This window comes from Fundulus heteroclitus, chromosome 11 (assembly GCF_011125445.2).
Source record: "Fundulus heteroclitus isolate FHET01 chromosome 11, MU-UCD_Fhet_4.1, whole genome shotgun sequence".
NCBI lineage: Eukaryota > Metazoa > Chordata > Actinopteri > Cyprinodontiformes > Fundulidae > Fundulus > Fundulus heteroclitus.
In genome coordinates this window covers 17,565,004-17,586,764 of record NC_046371.1, presented here as the reverse complement: position 1 = coordinate 17,586,764, position 21,761 = coordinate 17,565,004, and the positions used below count along the sequence as shown (strand labels likewise).

At 39.5% G+C, this 21,761-nt stretch overlaps 1 protein-coding gene across 1 annotated transcript in view; it reads right to left on the bottom strand.

Moving 5' to 3' along the window:
• Positions 1-1,187: 1,187 nt before the first annotated feature.
• b3glctb (beta 3-glucosyltransferase b) overlaps positions 1,188-21,761 on the bottom strand; it is a 48,216-nt gene continuing 27,642 nt past the window's right edge. The window contains exons 10-14 of the mRNA XM_021324615.2: positions 17,940-18,053; positions 7,952-8,051; positions 7,073-7,192; positions 3,633-3,777; positions 1,188-3,189 (exon numbers count right to left, since the gene is read on the bottom strand). Coding sequence (XP_021180290.2) covers positions 3,055-3,189; positions 3,633-3,777; positions 7,073-7,192; positions 7,952-8,051; positions 17,940-18,053 — 614 coding nt within the window. The 3' untranslated portion in view covers positions 1,188-3,054. The remainder of the gene's footprint in view (positions 3,190-3,632; positions 3,778-7,072; positions 7,193-7,951; positions 8,052-17,939; positions 18,054-21,761) is intronic.

The following is a 21,761-nucleotide window of genomic DNA, read 5'->3' as shown; positions in this document are numbered from 1 at the left end:
CTATATGCTTAGGCTACTGGAGGACATCAGGGTATATTTCTCTCACTCTACTGAGTTCTACTGTTCTCCAGTTTTGCATTGCTTGTCATCATTTCAGCTTTTAAATTTTTCTTCATAGTGGGTACACCTGGTCTGGCGTTCTGTTAGCTGAGACATCATCCAGAGAATACGGCTCACCCGCTACCACCATCTAACATAGAACAGATTACTGGATCAATGTGTGCTTCTGTGCTTTTTTGTCTCTCTTGTTGTGTCTCTGCTCTGTCTTCTGTAACCCCAGTCGGTCGAGGCAGATGACCGTTCATACTGAGCCCGGTTCTGCTGGAGGTTTTCCTTCCCGTTAATGGAGAGTTTTTCTTTCCACTGTCGCTTCATTCTTGCTCAGTATGAGGGATTGCTACAAAGCCATGGACAATGCTGACGACTCTCCCTGTAGCTCTATGCTTCCCCAGGAGTGAATGCTGCTTGGCGGGACTTTGATGCAATCAACTGGTTTCCTTATATAGGACATTTTTGACCAATCTGTATAATCTGACCCAATCTGTATAATATGATTGAATTTGACTTTGTAAAGTGCCTTGAGATGACATGTTTCATGAATTGGTGCTATATAAATAAAATTGAATTGAATTGAATTGAACTGAGGGAAGAGCAGAGATGGGTCCCAGACTGTGATTTGATTTGCCTGTTGGAGGTCTTGGTTTAGAGATGTATGAATCCCTGACATTTGCTTAAAACTAATATTCAGTTTTCGCTAGTAGAGCAGGTGAAAACTGTTATATTGGAAGTATAGCAGAGAGTAAGGTGCGAGGAAAATCACCAGATGCAAATACATTGTGGTGTTGTGTCTGTAGCTTAGCAACAACTGACCTAATGATGTTACCTGCAATTTCTGCAACATCTCATGTGGAACATAAGAAGTTGCCAAGATAACACTGCTGAACTCTCTGGGTAAATAATGTGGACAAATACCACCAACAGTTCAATATCCGGGCTGTGGAAACGACACTTCTGAGTAACGCGTCAGAAGTTTAATCAGGTGAGCCCAGTTGTAAAAAAAAAAAAAAAAAAATCAGAATGTCTACTTTTCCCAAATTTGTTAATTTTCTTTTTCATTTTCGATTGAATAGTGTGATAATTCTGCACAATAATTGTTACCATGTAGTTGCACACAAACACATATTCTCTTAAGAAAATAAAACACTCCGGTATTAGATTTATTAACATATCACATTGTCTGACAGCACTGTAGCTGTTCAATAAAAAATGAATCCTCACAAATGCAACTAATAACTGTATGTCTTTGGTAATCAGACTCAGAAAATATATCATGTTATCTGCTCAAATAGCTTTAGACAAACAGTTAACACAGGGAGTTTTATTACAATAACAAAACATTAAGAAAGACTTTTGAGTAACTTATGTAAAACCAACCCTTTGATATCACAATACTGATAATGTACAGAACCTTTAAAGGATATTTGGCCAGTTAGGTTGCCACATACACAGCCAGCCTCATTTTGGGTATTTTTTATAATTACAGACAATGTGTTGAATGTGCAAAAGGTTAGCATTGTGTGATTTGACCCAACCATAAAGCTAATGTGTAAGCCTAGCTAATTAGCAACAAGAAACTAAATGCCATGAACAATGGGTTTTTCTTTCAAAATGTTCTTGCATTAAACATTTAAATTAAAATTCTGGTAGACATAGGCAATAATGCTTTAACCTTTACAACATTAATATTCTATTTTTACAGTGCCTTGCACAGGTATTGAATTTTTCACATTTTGTCAGTTTGTAAACTCAACGTTTAACGTGTTTTGTTCGGAAGTATATAAGGTGGCAGACCAACAAAAAGTAATGCATAATTGTGAAGTGTAAGGTAAACTTTATGCGGTTTTCCAAAACAGTTTGATCGATAAAAATCTAATCAAGTGTGACAAGCAGTTATATTCAGCCCACCCTTAGTATGTACTCTGAAGAATTGCATTTCACTGCAGTTACAGCTGCAAATCCTTTCTTTTAGCATCGTCCTGTTCCCTACATCCGTCTTCTGATCAGGTCTAATCAGCTATCCTATAACCAGACCTTTTGAAGAAAAGTATGCCACCAGCATGCTGCTGTCAGTGCTGGGAATGGTACAAAGTTATCAGGGGATTCTTGCTTGCTTCCTTGCCTAATCTTCATCCGTAAAATCTTCAGTTTTCCTTCTATTGTGTCATACTCCTTCCCTTTTGGATTGGTTGGATGGACTGAAGAGTGCTACGTGAGATATTCAATGTTTGGAATATTGATTTATAAACTAACCCTGCTTTAAACTTCTCCGCAAGTTTAATCATGTCTGCAGTGTCCCTTGGTCTTCATAGAGCTGTTTGGCCGTCCAGGTGCTCTATAAATCCTCTGGGGTCCTTCATAGAACATCTGAATTTATACTGAGATTAAAATATGCACAGAGCTCTAAAGCCCCACTCAGTTAGCGCACACACACACACACACACACACACGTTTTCCTGACTTCACAAGCACACGCAAGAGATTCCTCATGCTGACACATAAAGTCCATACTGAATGGGCTGAGTAATGCGTTCGCTGCACTGTCCGTTCAGAGCTCAGTCTAAGCCCCGTTTGCTGTTTCATCCTTTTTCACAGTTTAGCGTGCAAAGTGCATGCTGGGATTATGGGATCGTCCCCAGCAATGGACGAAGAAATAGACCAGGAGAATAGAGGGTTGCGCGGATGTTAGCGTTACAGTCAGTGTAGTAGAAGAAGAGCCGAGCTTGCCGACCAAATCGATTCGGCTGAGAATCCAATTCCACACTTTTCCAGACAGCATACGAACCCTGATATGGGTATCATATAAAGGAGCTTGAAGGCAACATCACAAAACAATGTATAATTTTCCTTCCACTTCACAATCACGCCCTATTTTGTCATAAAATGTGAAAAAGTTCAACTCTTATCCATGTGCTTTACTGTGTTTCAGCACCTGTTTCCAGCATTTTGACAGACACAATATTAGATTTTCCTTAAAATATTCTGGTCAAGATTTTATCACAGTTCATCTCTTAGGTGCGAGTCCTTGAACCATTTTCTGTAGACAGCGACAGGATCTATACCCCAGTGCTTATGGAAGGATATTGAGTGCTGAGGGCCAATCCGTGTCCCCGAGTAGTCATCCGGTTGGGCCTATAGAGCACACACACACAAAAAAAGGTTTGTCTCACAGTGGACACCAAATTGTTCCTGTGTGGGGGTTTCTCATGACTACAATAAATCAGTTCATTGCTCCATTGTCCATAGTTCATAGTTCATCTCAATACCGTTACGGTGGCTTCTATTGAAGTCACAAGGGTGAGTGTTTGAGCCTGAAAATTACCCGCTCTTGGTGGAAAAAGTAATAAAAACAATGTCACGCACAGCATCAGCTGATGGGACTTTCAGGACCAAACATCTTTTCTTTGCAAGTTTATGGGGTTTGTCACATAAGGAAGAGCCGCCATTCATTGAGGATGTATGCTATTATCTAATCTTGTGGGGAATTAAACACCATAACCATCTTGGTTGTGTTGCGTGAAATGTTAATAAAGCAGCAAATCGATAACAGGCTGTTGGCATGTTACGCTCTCTACCTGATGGAACAGCGGACTGTGTGTGATGGGAACGCCGATGGAAGTGAAGCACCTCCCCAGGACCATGTCGTCAGGAGCATCATCGCTATAGCAGCTGCAGCCACTGGAGAGCAGGCTGGACACCGCCGTCCTGCTTAGTACGATCCTGCACATTAACATAACGTTTTGTAAGAACAAAGGTTATTTCCCAATAGAAAAAGAAACACAGGGTTTACTCAGACCTAAATTCTTAAATCCTTTCCTGACAGGATTAGATTTACCTAGGGACCGCATCCAATTTGTAAAGATTTCAGAGGTCGTCTGTGTTGTTAATCCCGTGCGAGTCGGCCATGTCAGTAATTTGTAAAGTAAAAAATGCCCAGCAAATTACCTGCTATATTTTGCTGAACTCCGAGGTCCTGTGATAATACTAATCCAATGCGAATAGGCATCGCTGTGATTTGCAATGAAATGGGCCAGATCCAATACCTGATTAGGGGGATTTTTGTTTCCTGGGTGCTTTTTTGTTTGCTTTTGGCGAAGAACAGAGGCTGCATTGCAGTGTTTATAAATCCTTTTGGAACCAGGGCCGGCAAAACCCTATCGCCCCATTAAAGTAAGGCATCAAAAAGAAAAGGCTGAAGAGAATGAGGAGCAATATCAGATGCATATGGTAGATGACAACATGCATTTAACATGGTGAGGATCATTTTCTTCTGTTTGTAACCTTCTGTTATATGGCGGATGTTATGCCATACGCAATGCATTATCATATCTGGAATATGTCCTTAGATTTCAGCAAAGTTCATCACGTGCAAATGCGCCACATACAAAAACAGAAGTAGAGGGGTAATTTATTTATTACATGGGGTCCCCAGATAATGCTCATCCCATGCAAACAGGGCATGGGATAAATCGTAAATCTTTAACCTCTCCTCTTCCGCTTCAGCTTAGTGTGTTCTAGTTTGGCCTGGTTTCACCTCCTTCGAGATATATTGTTAATTCATTCTTTAAGAATTGGTTTCAGATCTTTCCAATGGCCTTCCCCACTGTTTTAATAATTTCTTTGCTGTTCTGTACCATTTAATGAGCTTTTAATTTTTTTTTCTAAATATAAACGCCATAAAGTATTTAGAACAGTCCTATTAGGTTTTATCAAAGATTACTTGAATCAACTAATCTTGTTTGAACACGAATGAGCGAGACATTGACTCACTGATTGATCTGACAAAGATATACAGTAAGGACATCAATATGTAATTTGGTTACAATAAGTATGGTATCCAAGCAGAGCCACCAAAGGGCTCGAACTACGACATGGTAACTTCGGCGGTGTTAAAGGCAGCAACAAATACCGTTGGATCCCACCACCAATTGTCAACCTTGAAGAGACCGCAACAAAGTCAACCACAACCTGTCATGATCCTTGGGTGCTTGTGTTTTGATTTTTGTTGTTTTGGCAGTCTTTAATTATTAATCTTATTGTGCGTATTTGTACATTGAGTATTTAGTTAGGATATTCTGTTATTTTTTTATGTTCTTCCCGTGTCTGACCCTGTTAATTACTCACCTGTTACTTAGTTCACCCCCTTCACTTGTGACTCCTTGTTTAGCCAATAGCCTGCACCTGTTCTCTGCTCATTTTAATCCCTATGTTTTCATTTGTCACTGGGTTCTTTTGTTGGCTACCCGCCTCCATGCCCTGTACACCTCATCCTGGTCCTGTAAGTTTATTGTTCTTATCATTAAAACCTTGAAATTCATCATGCTGCTCCCAAGTGTTTGTCTGCACTTTGGTTCTGAACTTGAGATTGTGACACAAAAAAGCACCTACAAAAAGAGTAATACAGGCAATGAGAAGGCGGCTGAATACTAAACGAAGTCCAAGTCATCAATACAGACCCTCTGCCAGTCACCACATACCGTGCAGGAATACTAACATAGCCAAAGGAGAAGATAGAAGGAGAAGACTGATATCAAGACTAGAAAGCTCCCTACAATGTAACAAGGATTTCAGTCAAAGTCCAGCACCCTGAGGCAGTACACTATAACAAAGGAGGGAGGCCGAGGTTTGAACAGTATTAGAACCACCATCCAGGATGAGATGACAAAGATGCTGGAATACCACACAAAGATGGCTTCCTGAATGAATGACAAAGGTAGCAAAAACTGAAAGTGCAAGAGAAGGACCAGGAGCAACCATGATGGAAAGATTAATCCCTGCCCACACCAGACCAGACTGGACCAAGATTCAGGCTGTGCAAAGATAGGGCTGGAACTGTCCAGTACATAACAGCTTAGTAAAAGATGCTGGCAAGTAAAGTGTACATGGAACACCGTAATCAATTGGCAGCAACCACGCAGAGCAGCATCTGTGCAGAGAATGGGCTAGAGGTCAGCCAGTCCATGTGGGAGGCAACACAGAGAGTGAGCAGTACATCCAAATCCAGGCCGATAAATGGGTGATGTTTAACTGACTGGACATTAAGACCGTGAACAAAGCAGAAAAGAATGCAGTAATGATAGATGTAGCAATCCTAAGTGACGGCTACATAAAGAAGAAGCTCGAGAAATACCAAGGGGCTGAAAGATCAAATATAGAAGTTGTGGAGAGTCAAGACTTCAGTGATACTAGTAGTCATCATGCATTTAGAGCTGGAACCCTCAACCTGGCGAGTGGCTACAGCAGATTCCAGGAAAAACCTCTTAGATCGCTGTCCAGAAGGGTGCAGACCTAGGAACACCTAAGATACTCGACAGGACCCTCAAACGCCCAGGCTTCTGGTTGTGGATCAGAACTTTATGTGCAATCGCTTGAGTTTCTGATTTTATTTATAAAATTTATTTAATAAATAAAATTTATTATTTATTTATTTTGAAACTGTATCTTTAATTTGAGCTCCAGGTTTTTGAGGTTGGGATGCTGTCTCAACATCACCCTAATATTTAACTCCCTCCACAGGTCATCTACTGCAGTCTAGTCAGCACTTGGGCTGGGCCTCCAAAAGTTTAATATTACATTCAGTCAGAGAAAACATGTCGGTCAGTTTAAAATATCACTTTATACCTAAATCTGACAAAGGACTGAATCATTATGGGCTTTACTGTAGATGCCTCTTTTCTTTTAACCTGTTGGATATTACTGATTAGTTTTAGTAAGTTTTGTTTTACAAAAAAAAAAAAGTTTATTTGTCAGACTTCTTAAAGAGCTCTACAAGATCTATTATAGGTGAAACTTTGTTTTTCCCAGTGAGTTGATACTGCTTTTAAATCAATGGAACAGGACTTCCAACAGGGCAGCTGGGGGTTATTTTAGAAGTAGTTCTTTTGTTTATTTATTTCTGAAGGCGGAGAAAAAAAAATCATATGAAATGTATTAACCTCCAGAACAATTTGGATTTCACTGGTCACAGACAAGTGAATGGAGCATTGTGACTCAGAACGAAAACATCTACACATACCCTCCTCCTCCTGTGGTGTAGCTGTATCCGTTCTGCATCAAGCCATACCCGTATCTTTCTCCCAGGCTCACTGCTTCCTCTGGGTCGTAGCATCGCAGCAGATGTCGCAGCCGGGGCAAACTAAAAATAAACAATGATGAGGACACCAACAGAAACAATGTAAACTTCATGCATGCTCTGCACACATCCAAAAGGGGACGTAAAAAGTCATTCATTCACAAACAAAACAGTTCTTTTTTGTTTTTTAATAAACGTCTGTAATCAGGAGCAAATAACATGCACAAACTTGCACAAAGTATACAAGCGCAACGTCTGGAGTCCCTTTATTAGAACATTAAAGGGATTCTTTTTTTACTTTCTTGTGTGCTCCAGATGGACATTATGGGCACCAGTTACTTCTTGGGCTGCCATCTTTAATATCAATGAAAAGTAACAGTGTATTTTTTCTGATTTCTTTCCCCCTTCAATGTCCCTTTAGGGGCTCCGTAGAAAGCACATGGCTCACTTGGTAGGGATGCAGTAATGATAATTGAGAGGCCCTGAAGTTGCTGCTACAAAGGCCCACCCCTTTCTGGAAAGCAGCCAGCAGCCCCACCTACCCAAGAAACATTACAATGCAGCACCCAACCCAACATTCAAGCAACTCCCGGACCACACAAGACAATAAACACCCAGGCTGAGTTCATCCAGCCAAGTCTAAAAACTTACTGGAAAAATGTTCACTTTAAACCAATAATCCATTTCTGTTTTAGATGTCAATGGATTTATTCTTAAATATAATGCTCACAGTAAAGTTATGTGACTTTTTTTCCCATATTGTTTCAAATAACACTTAAATCCATAAAACTGAGGATAAGCCATAACTCTTATCTGTATTACCTGATTAAAGTATCATCATCAACAATGAGGAGCCAATCAACCTTCGGCACGGCTTGGCTCAGAAAACGCCTCATGATGGCAAACGTCTTCCCACAATGTCCTTTAAAGAGAAAGCAGACACACACTTTTGAGAACAGACGTTGCCATGTTTGGTTTTAAAATTATGAATACCATCAGAGCGTCACATGAGACAGTTGTGACATGTCATCAAGCTGGTGGCAAGTGAGAAGTACGGTCATGTGAGGATCTAACGAGGAGAAAATGTTCATGGTGTATTTGCAGTCACACTGCATGTACTGTGTTTTGCAATCAGTGTACATTGTGGTTTAATCCAAAAGGAATTGATTTTGTTTTATGCACCTTTTTGTTTAAAAGTACATTTAAAAACACTGACAGAGCAGTCGCTCCACATAATGGCAAAAATCTTCTGATGCCCGTTAAATCCAATAAGCTCTCTCATTAAAATAACAATTTCAGTTTTATTTTCCTTCTGATTTTCCTGTCATGCTCTACAGTGACCTAGAATGCAACTCTACAACTTTTTTCCTCATTTACCATGCATAGATCTATGAATATGCTTTTGGTGTGCACTCTCTTTTTCACCTGCACCTGCTCCTTTATAACTTAGTTCGGTGATTATAAAAACTGGTCCATGCCACACAAAGGCAACTTTAAATGTTGGAGAGTTTCATGGAGAGTTTCATGAAACTGCTGTGAGGCCGGCTCTTAGAACACCACATAAACTGATCTGGCATAACATTATGACCACTCACATAATAGTGTGTCTTTTGGTTTTTTTTATCTGCATTTGGAGCATTATCTGCATGCCTTCACATGCAACTAAACCGCAGGGCAGAAAAACCTTCCATAGTTATTTAACTATTTATTTTATCAGAAACTAAGCAATACCAATCTGAGGAAGCTGAAGTAATATTAAGGTTAAGGTTGTATGTCCTTGTGAAAAATCTGATTTGTGTTTTGTGAAAAATTCCCTTTAAACTTTTAGTCATTAACCAATTGACCACTTTGCTACCTCCTGTTCATGTAAATTAAAACCAGGTCTGTGAAATATAAAATAAAATTACTTGATTGGCAAACAATGCTGAAAAAGGCCCTATGGCTGAGACATTGCAAAAGTTGAGCCAGCAATTACAGTGCTTTTACTGTCTATCTTGTGTGTAATTATATCTAAATAAAGTAAACTGGTTTATTTGTGATCAGCTCATTCAAGCTTTGTGTTAATGTCAGGCAAACAGAGCCAAAGAACGTTTTCAAAATAAGACTTTGTGGAAATAATAGAAAAAATAAACTAGAAGAGCAAGGTTACAAAAGTTGTGTAGAAAATGGGATGGAGAGACTAGCAGAAAGGATCGAGGAGGTGCACAGCAGCTGGCACTTCATCACTGCCCCACTGTGTCAATGGACTAATACTCAGGGGAATGGACACTGATGGACGCATGCTGGAATCAAGGGTAACTCAAGGAAGAAAAGGTCTCCTCTTTTTTATTATGTTTTTATGCATCATTCTGAAAAAACAAACTATCGCATTGAGATTTTCTTGTCAACTAACTCATCTCCCTTATGTCTTTTTGTACACTGTTATTCATTTACTTAGATATTAATGTTATTTTCTATTCTTTCATTATCAATAATCCTCTAAATGCTCACTGACGGATACTCCTTTTTAAACGGCGCCAAGGTACAAATATTACAATAAAATACAACAGTAACTAGGTATACAATTGCTTTATAAATTAATGCTACTATTAATGTAACTGCAGAATAATTACAATAACAAAATGTCTTAATTACATTTTCATATTTTCTTTTCACTTGTACTTATTGCATTTCAACCTGGAAAGACTCACACAGACAGAAGACGCAATTATTATTAAGATTTTTTGATGTAAATTAGAAAGTTATTTAGTGCTCGGACCCTGGCAGAAGACATGAAATCTTATTTTAGGATTAGGATTAGTGAAGTCCTCCCCCCGCGGTCCAGCCACTGGTGGTAGAAGCCAGAGGAGATAAGGAAGCCAGGTGGAGTCTATGAATGCTAAGGAGGAGATGGGGTGGAGGTGGGCTAAAGCTCAGCTAAAGATCAAGAGAGTCCATGTATGCAGGGCTTTAAAAGCAAAGCCTTGAAGGATGATTGAGGTAAGAAGAGAACTTGAAGCAGATTTGCTGGATCGCAGGCAAATAACGAGACGAGAAGGAACAAATTAATTTTCCAGTCATTTCATAGTAATAAGATCTATGTACAATGCAATCAATTTTGAAATTGTTCAAAAAGGTCAAGTGAAAAGGAAGGACAGCGCTTGTGTGTCTGGCTTGCAGTAGACTACCAAAATATAGTAGTAAAGTTACCCATGTAAATTGTTACTGCAGTAAAAGTAAAAAGTACCTCATTATAATTTTACTTTAGGTCAAAGTTTTAGCTTCTTTTTATGAGCAGAAGAAAGTCCCTTGCGTGCATTTCACAAAGGAAGAGAGGAGATATTGGTCTCAAAAAGATTTTAATTAAAGGAGCCATCCCAACATCCTTCTCTGTCACACCAAACCCTCTGCTTTGTTCATGTCATCTATGAAGCTTGTCTGTTTTCGGTTTTCCTCTTCTTCAAAACCTGGCAGTTCTGATCTTCATCCCATCTTTTTTCCAATGCATCTACTATCCTGCATTTCTAATAGTTTTAAATAAAGCTGCCTCCAAACTAAGCATCTGATCCTCTGTTGTCAGCTTTAGCCAAAACTAATTATATCCAAAAGTACCAGATAAAACTGATATTATCTACATGAATTGCTAAAATATTGCTATAAAGATGCAATATACATTTAGCATGTTTACAAAGTAATAGTCTTAAACATAAACCATATACTGCCCACTTATTGACTCCTGCATGCAGTAATTAGATGCGACCTGGTTAGCGCTAATAATGCTAGCTTTTACATTTAGATTATGCATGCTAACCACATTAATAAATGAAAACAAAAAAATAGCATTAGCATGTCATGCACTGCTGTCCAAGAAAAATTATGTGCATTGTTTCTCACTAAACTCTAAAACCTTTTTTACTTACCTCCACACACTTGTTCAATGCTGAATTTCAAAATGGAGATAACTCGATCTCTTTAGGGAAACGGAATTCACATTGCATTAAAAATCTGTTGCCATTTTGTACTTAAAAGTTAAACTGGTCCCTTAAGTATGGCCATGGGTTTTCTTATTTGTCTTGGAGGTCAACTTCAACTGTAGTTTTTCTAGCACCACTAACATCTGATTGATGTGCCTCTATGTTGGGATCTGATAACTCTGAGCTTAAAACCAGCCAATAGATCACTGTCATCGCTTCTAATGTTTTTTTGCTGTTATTTTTTTTATTCCTACTCAGTAATGGATGTGATTTCAAATGTAACAGTAAAATACTTGAAGTGGCACCGTATACGCTTTGTACCAACTATAAGCTTAAATTGAGATGTATTAAATTATTTTTCAGGTCAATATACAGCACTTGGCATATATGGATGCTCTGTGGGGGATTCACTTCTCAAAAACTCGCCTATGTACCTTGAGAGGGTTGGAAAAATTGCTAACATTTACCAGATCAGATATATTTTTGGTTCTCTGATGTAGGATTTAATCTAGAGGGGTGAATCTGGCATAGTCTTTACAAGTAACTCAATGACTTCTCAGTCTGCTGGTCCAATGGTCTGCTATCAGATTGTAAAACACAGAGGGAGACTGCTTAATTTTGGGACATTTCAGTGTTGCCATTGGCCTTCAGGGGCACTAAACCTGGAAGTTACAGGTCTAGCACCCCATAGTGGCTAAAAGCTACATTGTGCTGCTTTAAGGGTGTAACTAATTTGGCTTTTAATGAGCAAAAATCAAGTTTTGCTTTAATAAATACATATTCTGATAAAGTCTAATAACATCACATAAAAAATTAAAGCGTTCTCATAACTTAGAATTAGTTATTTATAGTAGCCATGTGGCGTCACTATTTCCGATTTCAGCAGCAAAAAGGGGACAAACTTGTCAGCCATACGCGTTTACCTATCTGTTTTTTATGTGACGACATGTTGTCGGTGGAGGAGGAGTATAAAACATGCAAAGACGACCGTAGATCATTCTATTTGCCATTTTCTGTTGAAATGGAGGACCATCCATACACTTTGTTCAGCAAGAGGGAAGAGAGAAAAGAAAATGGAGTAATAACCAGGAGAAAACGAAAGCCTATAACGGCACAGCAATTATTACCAGGTGGAGACAATTCATGAGGGAGCAGGGAGTCAAAACAGATGTGAAGGTTGTAAGCTTTCTGCTGAACAGGAAAGTTAACTCAATATAACAGTGTAGTTTGTTTTGCCATTACGTTAGAAACAGAACAGCATAGTCCAGAAACTACTCTGTCATCCTGGCAGAGTAGGTTCCTAGTAGTTCGTCTCCCTCTCCGTCTAGGTGTGTACGTGGAGGGGCAGAGTGATATCAGCCGGTTCAGCGTGTCCATAGCTGAGCAGCAGGAGCGAGTCTCTTTACTAGTGTTCAAAGTTGCTTAAAGAGCCCAAATAAGCAACTGCATGTTCAGAAACGAGTGCCCCCCGCCCCTCAAAAAAAAGGCGACTCATGGAATTTACAGGTGACTTTAGTAGAAGAAGAAAAAGAAGCGAACTTGGCAACATTGCCAAAAACCATTTTACACAATGACCAAAGCTATTAGCTATTAGCAGTAGTTTGGTACCAAATACATGGAGGACATGTTGACATTGTCACAGTTATGGTACGCCGCGGCTCCGGTAGTAATCATTACGTGCTTAACGGCGAGGTAGTTTGTAATTAATTTAGTGCACCACTATATGGTGCGCCGGTGTGTAAATCTTACACACAGGGGCTGTTACCGTTTTCACCGTACCTCGTTGATATCCTAACAGGCCTTTAAATGAAATCATACTCAAATACAAATAAGCATTCAGCTTTTGTAAACTACTTTAAAAAGTACAAAGTATACACAATTTGTACTTAATTAGAGTAAATGCAACTAGTTACTTTTCATCCAACATGTCAGTTTTATACACTCCTGGAGCAGAACCTGCAGATACTGCAGCCAGTATCCATCAGGCTGGGTTTAGCGAATACCAGATTGGTGACAAATAAGACTTTTGACTTTGTTTAACTAAGACCTGGATATCCCCTGGTGAGTCAAGGGCATTTTCTAAACTGCTGCCGGTGTGCATATTTTAATTTTCCAAGGTCTAACCTTGCCTTTAACTTTAGGCAGCTTCCACCACCAGCCCACTATCCAAGCTTTGAACTTTGCTTATTTGAACAGGGTTGCTCTCCCCTGCTGCTATGCACAGTCATTTAACAGCCTCCAGAATTGAATAGGAGCTTCCTAACTAATTTTTCAGTCTTTGGCTGATTTTGTATCAACATCTGACCAGATTTTACCGGTGGGCGACTTTAATATTCAGGTCTAATCTCCTGAGAATCTGCTCGTTTAGGACTTGAATTTATTAGACTAATTTAAGTTTGTTTAGTCTGTCAGTGGTGCCACCCAAGAACGTGGACAGACAGGTTTTATCCCCAGAATAATTTGTTCTTATTTTGGAGATTGGCTATCTTTTCTGACCATATGCATGTTTTCTTTGATTTCATTTCCCTTCACCATGCTGTCAAACTGTGGACTGACATTAGTTAAGTTGTTAATATTAGATCTCAAGATCTAGAACAGGGATTCCCAAAGTGTGGAGCTGAAAACTGTAATGGCGGTGTTTGATGGTGTTTTTCCCCCACACCATAAAGATGTGTAAATAAACCTTTCCTTTGTAAAGATTAAAATCAAAAACTGTAAATTTAATCAATAAACAAAATGTATTGTAATGATCCATATTAGACTTTATTGCTAAGTGCTGTTGCACACTTACTGTTTCTTTAAGTTAGGTTGTTTTGAGGTCATACCGGAAGAAATGTGTGGCTTCCGGGGGAGGAGTGGTGGTTTTGGGGACTGGCGGGGTGATAGCTGCTCTGTTCGTCCTAAAATAAAGTGTTAGCAGCAAACCTTCGGACTGGTGCTTGGGTGTCATATTCACACGAAAATGTATTTATTTAAAATAAATCTTCTTCTACGCTTCATTTTAAGATGAAATATACGCATTGTGCTGTATAAGCGCACCTGGCTGGTGGTCTCTGCTTCCATCATTCTCGCAAATATGCTCAATTGTCTGAAACTGCCAGGCAGGCGAGGCATCTAAGGGGAAAGTTAGTGATGAAGAAGGAGAGGAAGATTTAATTGAGTGACCGTCTCTATCAATCGCGCAGCGCCTACAAAGAGCGCTGCTCATGGGGCCGCGATTGAACCGGTGACAAGCACTGACGCGCATGTCACGCACACACCGCTGCCGTTACCGCTGCTGTTGGGGGGAATTAGCGGTGATATACGCGATTTCTTGATTATGCTCACGCACAGAGCTGTAATACTTTTCATTGTGATTCAGACAGGTGCAGTTAATTTTAAAGATGCGGTTTAAGCACATATTCAGACAAACAGGAAAACCAGAGGGGCTGTGGAGAGCGTGTTTACCTGCTGGATGTAACCGCTGTGAAACAATCAGAAAATAACTTTTTATTCCTCTGATTAATAACATCTTCATGGAGCGCTCTGTTATTGTTACTCTGTGCTGCTCTACCAAAGTGTAGCTCGCTGACTCGCTCGTCATGGGACACAAATCAAATCAAACTTCTTCATGTTTGTATTTTGCGGCGTAAACTTGTGAATCAGACTCAGATTTAGAAGCAGATACATGAAATAAACAAAGTGAGAACACTCACGGGTAGATCATTAGAGTTTAGTCCGTGAACCCACTCGAAGGGGCTCTGTTTCAGAGATGTTTCAGGTTATGGAGGTGTGACCGATCTTTCTTTGGGTTTTGCTGTGAAGGTGTGTAACTTTATTGCAGTTGAATTCAAATTATTTTTAAATTTTATTTCTATAACCTTTGTTATGACGTTTGAGCTGCAACTGTTTGGGACCCCTGATCTACAATATCTTGAAGCCCAGATCTAGTATCCTGTTCAGATTTGCTTGACCAATTCCACCCCGTCTCTCTCTCTAGTCTAGAGAAGTTTGGGTCTAGTACCAAGCTAAGTGGCTTTCTGTGTGACACTGTTCCTCTTCCACTGCTGAGTTATTTCTAACTTTGGGAGCCTTTCTACTTAACATAATTAATAGCGGTCTGAAATTAGGCCAGGTACCACAGAACTTTAAGCATGCAGGAGTTCATTCTCTGCTGAAGAAACTGGAACTAGATTTATTCAGCCTGTTCCACCCCTATGTCCCATCATAATCCCTCAGGTCAGCTGAGCGAATGCTGCAAGTGGTTGTTAAATCACAGATCAAATTGAGAATTGATTAAGTGTTTTCTGTTGTGACTCGCAAACTCCTGAACAAGCTGCCTCTGCACATAAGACAAGATCCCTCAGATGATGTTTTTGAATCTCAATTGAAAACTCACTTTTACTCTTTGGCTTTAAATACAATAGCCCCTTTTCAATTACCAGGATATTCAGCCATTACCCAGGATTTTGAAAGCCCTCCGTTTGTTTTGACAATTCTATCCAAGTAATTTTAATTTCCCAGGTCCACACTTTCCCAGATGAAAAGTCCTGCCATCAGGGTAAGAAAATCAGATTATCCCAGGATTGTTGAGGGGCGGTGTTATGCGCTGAGTAAAGAAAATGATTGGTGAACCCTTTCTTGCAGTATTCTGACTTCCCCTCACCCGCCATATATAAGACATGCGTGTCATTGTTGTTTTCAGTTTTTTTTATGACATTAAATGTAATTTTTGTGATTGAGAATGGACGAAAGGAAGAGGACATATGCCAGTTGTGCCTTCTCCATCTGGTCTTGTGAACAAATGCCAGAATATGGGTTTCTAGGTCAGGATTTGCTTGTTTGGTCTTAGGTTTCTTGTTACCGCGGGAGCTGTAGTGTAGTTTTCTTGACAACTTCCCCAAACGTCCTTAGGCTCATTCAAATAATTTTTCTGTGACCTTTCAGATCAGTGGAAACAGAAAGCACACAAATTACATGGGACTTCTTTTCCTCAGGTTGAAAAATAACCCCAGCTATTTAAAGGAGTAATAAGCAATATTTCACCACTAGGTGGGGCTTAAGCACTGTCTGTAGACCAAAACAAGATGTAATAATGAAACTTTACTTATTGCTCCTTAAAATCAAGATTGAAAACACATTTGTTTAGGATTGCCTTCGACAGAAACATCATTAGTTCAACTTTGTAGTCCAACTGTTTTTAATGTTTGCTTTTAGTTTCTACTTTTCCATGTTCCATTTTGTTTCGACATTTTATTCCTACTTGCTTTTATTCTTTTTTTCCCTGTATTTTAATCATGTAAAGCACTTTGCATTGTCTCTGTACTGAAATGTGCTATACAAATAAATGTGCCTTGCCTTGCCTTAAATCCTGGTACTTTTGGTGGAAAAAGGGCTATTGCTTCTGTCAGTCTGTCCCGGGGCAGCTGTGGCTACAATGTAGCTTATCACCATCAGGGTGTGAATGTGTGCATAAATGGGTGAACGACTGACTGTAGTGTAAAGCGCATTGGGGTACAAGCCATTTACCACTGTGAATATGACATCGATTGTTCTGTTTATTCTGATTTTATTGTGTTATGTCAGTGTTTTGAGGATTTTAATTACTTGTATTTCTGTATTGTGTTTTGCTTGTTGTGCAGCCCTTTGGTGAACCATGAGACGTCTTTTTAAAGTATTAAATCAATAAACATGGTATGGTAAGGGAAATCTCTCATTACTCACCAAAAAAATTTTTTGTCTTTTGGAAACACTTTTCCATGTGATTTAGAAACAACTGGAATCTTAGCTTTGAAGAAAGTAATAACCCAAAGCTCCAGGCAATGGATGAAACAGTTCAGGACTAGCAGGTGGTAAACAGCCAGACCACAGAGGCAACCCATGGGTGTTGTTTGTGAGCATAAAGTTTATCAGGTAAAATTTATAGCAGAGAATTAATTCACTAGCAGGTGCTGTCTTTCTATTTACTTGCTATACACACAATTAAGTATTATGTATTTTATGTTCACACCACACACTTAATCGGTAACGAAACATGTATGTTTTTAACAACAATTGGCTGTAGCTCGTTTTTTTCTCTGTGTGAGCTAAATAAAACAAAAGAGTGTTTGGAACCAGCTGCTGTTTGATTTTAAATCACAGATGTAACTTCCCTTTCACCCACTACATGTGCAGCATAAGCTAAAGTGACTTTCCAAGCTCAAACTCTGTGATATTGTAGGTAGCGTAACTGCAGACTGACTCATGACAGTATTCTCTGAATAACATTTTGACAGATAAATGTGTGTAGTGTAATGTTAGTGTGCAGTGTTACACCCTCATGAATTCGAAAACAAAGACTGAGACTTGCACAATTATTACACAGTTTGCCAATATAAATAAGGCTGCTCTGATTACACAATTGCTAGGTGGGCTGATGCTTGTGTGTAGCCGAGTGACAGTGGCGGTCAGACAAAGAACAGAAATTACTGTGTCTACCTGAATGTTCCCAAAATTGTATTGTTTCAAAAGACAGTTTTGTGTAAGCATTAACCCCTGTGATGAATTACAGGAAGAGTGGACTCACCCCAGAAGGCTTTTAAATCCCAGAGTTGCATACCAATTTGTTGTATCGGCAGACACATTTCTCCTGACCACTTCATCCTCACAGCATAAATGACCAAATACATTTTCACTTCATGAATAAGAAATAAGAGCTGAAGACTTTGCCATGACTACTTTCCTCTTTTTTTGAATATATTTTTATTTCCGACATGATAACTTATTTAACTATCACAAGTCATAGACCCATACACAACAGAAAATAGAGTTGTAGAAATTATTATACGTGCTCTTTTGTTTTAATCTTTGTTTACAATAAATGCAGCGGATGAGCTTACCTCTCTCAGTATTGGGCACTCCCAGGTCTATAGTGGGTATGGACGCATCAGTCACATCGCTATAGTACTCTAAATGAGCAGCGTCTTTTTCCCAAGTGGACTTCACCACTGGTACTGTGAGGAGGCAGAGAAGAAAAGCAAAGGAGCACCATTTAAACTCAAACATCAACCTCTCTGAACTAGAGTCATGCAGACCTCTTTAGTGGCTTAAACCCAGACTAATGGTTACCAGTTTATGATTAAGTCTCTCAAAGTGTCTCCCTCAAAGGCTTGTTTCATCAAATTATCGAAAACTGCTTTCAATAGTGTATCAGAAAGGTGAATCCGCTCCTTATTGGTCTGGGTACGAGTATTATCTACATGAAGGCAACGAGATGATGACCTTCACTAAGAGTTCAATCAAACAAAATTAATTTTGATCCATGACAAGAGGGACCGATCTTATATTCATTTATTCTTAAACACATCCCGAGTTATCAGAATGTGGAGGGGACACTGTGACACTCTGCTATGCAATTCTAATAAGCTGAATTTGAACCAAAGCACAGAAAAGTTAATGGCACACTCTCCCTTCTGCTTCTGATTATGTTAATTGCTTTAAAATAGCCTGTCCATATCTATTGGCTCATTGTGACCCTAAAAAAAAAAGGCATCAGTGTTTTGGATAATTACACGAGCAGCTGAAATTTAAGCAGGCTATTTAGATGAGGATGTAAATTTCGACAGGTAGCCTGCACCTGACTGAACTTTTTTTTTTTACTGCAGGTACTAAATAAACAAGTGAAATAAAAGACCAAGAAAAGGTTATTGAAAGCTAGATGTTCAGTATTCTTCATTGCTATTCATTTGTAGTCATATTTCAACCTGCATAAAGATAACAAAAGACTATAAGCAACCATTTCTAAAACCTAATACATTGAATACAGTGGCATGGAGAAGAAGTTCAGACCTTTTGAGCTTTTGTTACATTTCAACCACAAAATCCAATATATTTTACCAGGATTATTTGAAGAAGATGATAAATTAAGTAGAGATAGTTTGAACACAGTGTATATAGAGCTATAAAATTAGGAAGTTGGTACAACAATTAGCAAAATTAGGCATAACTGGGTGTCCGTCTGACTACGAGATGGGGCAGAGAACTCCCAATATGATCCTTGGTACGTGTCGAACATGTCTCAGCAGGCATTAGTAGAATACACACACCACCAAGGCTGTGTGTGTTTGAGGCGCATTTGCCGGCTTTGATTGGTGTCATACTGTAACACATAAGACATCAGTAACAGCAACAGTGGCACTGGACGATTTCTCCAGATTTATGTCTGATATCTGACATTAATCGTCTTTGGTCAGGAGAGAGCTGAACTGCATCCGTCACACTGAATGACCAGAGACCACCGCGTCTTTTTACAATGAAATACTTTGAATAAGGCAGCAGCACAGCAACATTCATACTGAGATTAAATTATTTACAAATAAACTCCAATTACTATTTATGTGACTTCCGAAGGCAAATGGCTGAACTGGATCTTTTTTATGGGAATCAGATCAGAGTAAAAGGTAAAAGGATTTATTTTTATCAAAGTTGCAATACAAGTAATAAATGACTTACTATTAAGAACGTTACTCTGATCCAAATAAAGAAAAGTAAGATGATTTTCTAAAATATGCTAAAAACACCAAATTAGATTTAAGTTGAACGTTTACTAAATACATGTTTTTATGTTTTCATTACAAATGCATGATATATCCAATTATTTCATCAGTGTCTGATTTCACAAAGGACTGGTAAGCTGCAGTATTTAGTAGAACATTATATTCCAAGTCTAAGGTATTCCTGCAGCGCATTTCGATAATACATTTGACCAGTTTGATGGACTCTAACTGCCCTTAATCCTCATATCTGTGTATCTGTATTGACAGGGACGCCAAAGCTCTGCACAACAAAGTGTCTTCAGTCAGATGCTGTAAGACAAACTGCAGGAGATCTTTCCTGCCTACAGCCATCAGCATCTACAACAACTCGTTAAAGAAACTGCTAAAATATGAGTTACAACATTTAATTTCTCTTTGGGATTAATAAAGTAATTCTCAATTGACCTGAATGGAATTGAGAGTGGTGGGTACATGGTGTAATGATAAAGAGGAAAAGGGTCAGGAGAGTGCTGGTTAATCGTAGTCGATATTATCATTGCAATTTTCAGTTGTAGTATCATAATTTGACATGTTCCTTTCCTCGTTTAGCCCTAATTTATGTTGTCCAGCAGCCAGAGAAATAGCCCTCATTTATTGCCAGCAACACAGAGAGCAGAGGGAACTGCTCTGTAACACCATTCTTCCATCATTTATCTTAACTACTAGTATTTGCTCCATTTTTTCTCAAGTAAAAATGGGAATGTTTGCTGTTTTTTAAGTTGGTAGACTCATGGCACCTTGGGACAGAGTTGATCCATGACTTCTTCCTTTTATGATAAAGCTTAAAGAAACCTCCTTGGATGCAGCAGCCAGGTGTGTTGAGTGATGATTGTTTTCCAAAAGGCCCCTGATCCAATGTGACCCCATCCATTCATCATCTTGACATGAACGATTCACAGGCCCGCCTCAGGACTTAAAGACCACACAAATCTAATCGTAGCCCGCAGTGTTGTAGTACTCGAGTCCGAGACTCGAACTCGAGTCCGAGTCTTTAGCTAAATTTAGAGACTCGTGACTTGACTTGGACTTGCGCACTGATGACTCGAACTTGGACTCGGACTCCTACATTCAGATCATTCTGACTCGGAAATTGAGAAAAAGACTCGACTTTTTTTATATCATTAGGCTATAATTTTATAGCCTCGTGAGACCATCCTGATCTCGCGAGCTTTCAAGGTTTCACTCGCAGATCAGTCTGGATACTCTCCGTTGAAGAAAATTTGGAGCCGTTCACCAAACGAACGTCCAATCAGCGTTGGCTTTGAGGCGGGTTGAGGTGTGACGCAACGGGAAGCGCGTCAGTTCAGTCTAAACAACATGGCGGCTTCAGCCGATGAAACTAGCGTTAGCGCGGCTATCGAGCAAGTTTTATCGGAATTACAGAGTATTTCTCTGCTGAGCTAACGAGCCTTTACCTGCAGCAGCAAGAGTGGCTTGGCTTGTGGTTGTGTTTTCGTCGTCGCTCTGTTACGAGCGACGACGAATCTGATTGGTTCATTTGGCCCGTCTATCACCAACATAGGCCAATCAGCTAACCAGTATTTTCGCCCCTTCCCAAAATTACTTCAACGGAAGGTTTCCAGATGGATATGCGGAGCAAATCTATCTGGCGGAGTCAGGTAAATAATTTTAATATGTCATTAGAATATTATTTGGTGTATGATTTTAATATCTAAATGTCGTACCGCGCACGTGACGTCACCATCTCATGAGCAACGCCCCTTGCCGCTAAGGTTGGGCAAACAGTGTGAGAGCACTCGTAGCAACCAGCCATTACACATGCAACAGATACAACGATGTGATCGACTTTACAGCTGTTAAACTTTCACAAGAGGATGTCCAGGCGCCCATTTTACTGGTAGAACTGTGGAACAACATACCAACGTTCAGCTCAAACGCTGGCTTGAGTGTCGAGGGCTTGGAAAGCCTGGAAAAACGTTGATAGAAAGGTAAGTCGTTGTTTTTCTCCTGCTCGGCGTTCATGGCCGTTTCTTTCTGTTTGTAGTCACCGTCCAGGAATCAGTGTAAATTGTCCGGCCCGCCGAACAATTTAGTCCGGTCCGGTGGCCAAATGCATTATCATTATCCAACGGCTGTATCTCCTCGCTGCAACGACCGATCTGCGGT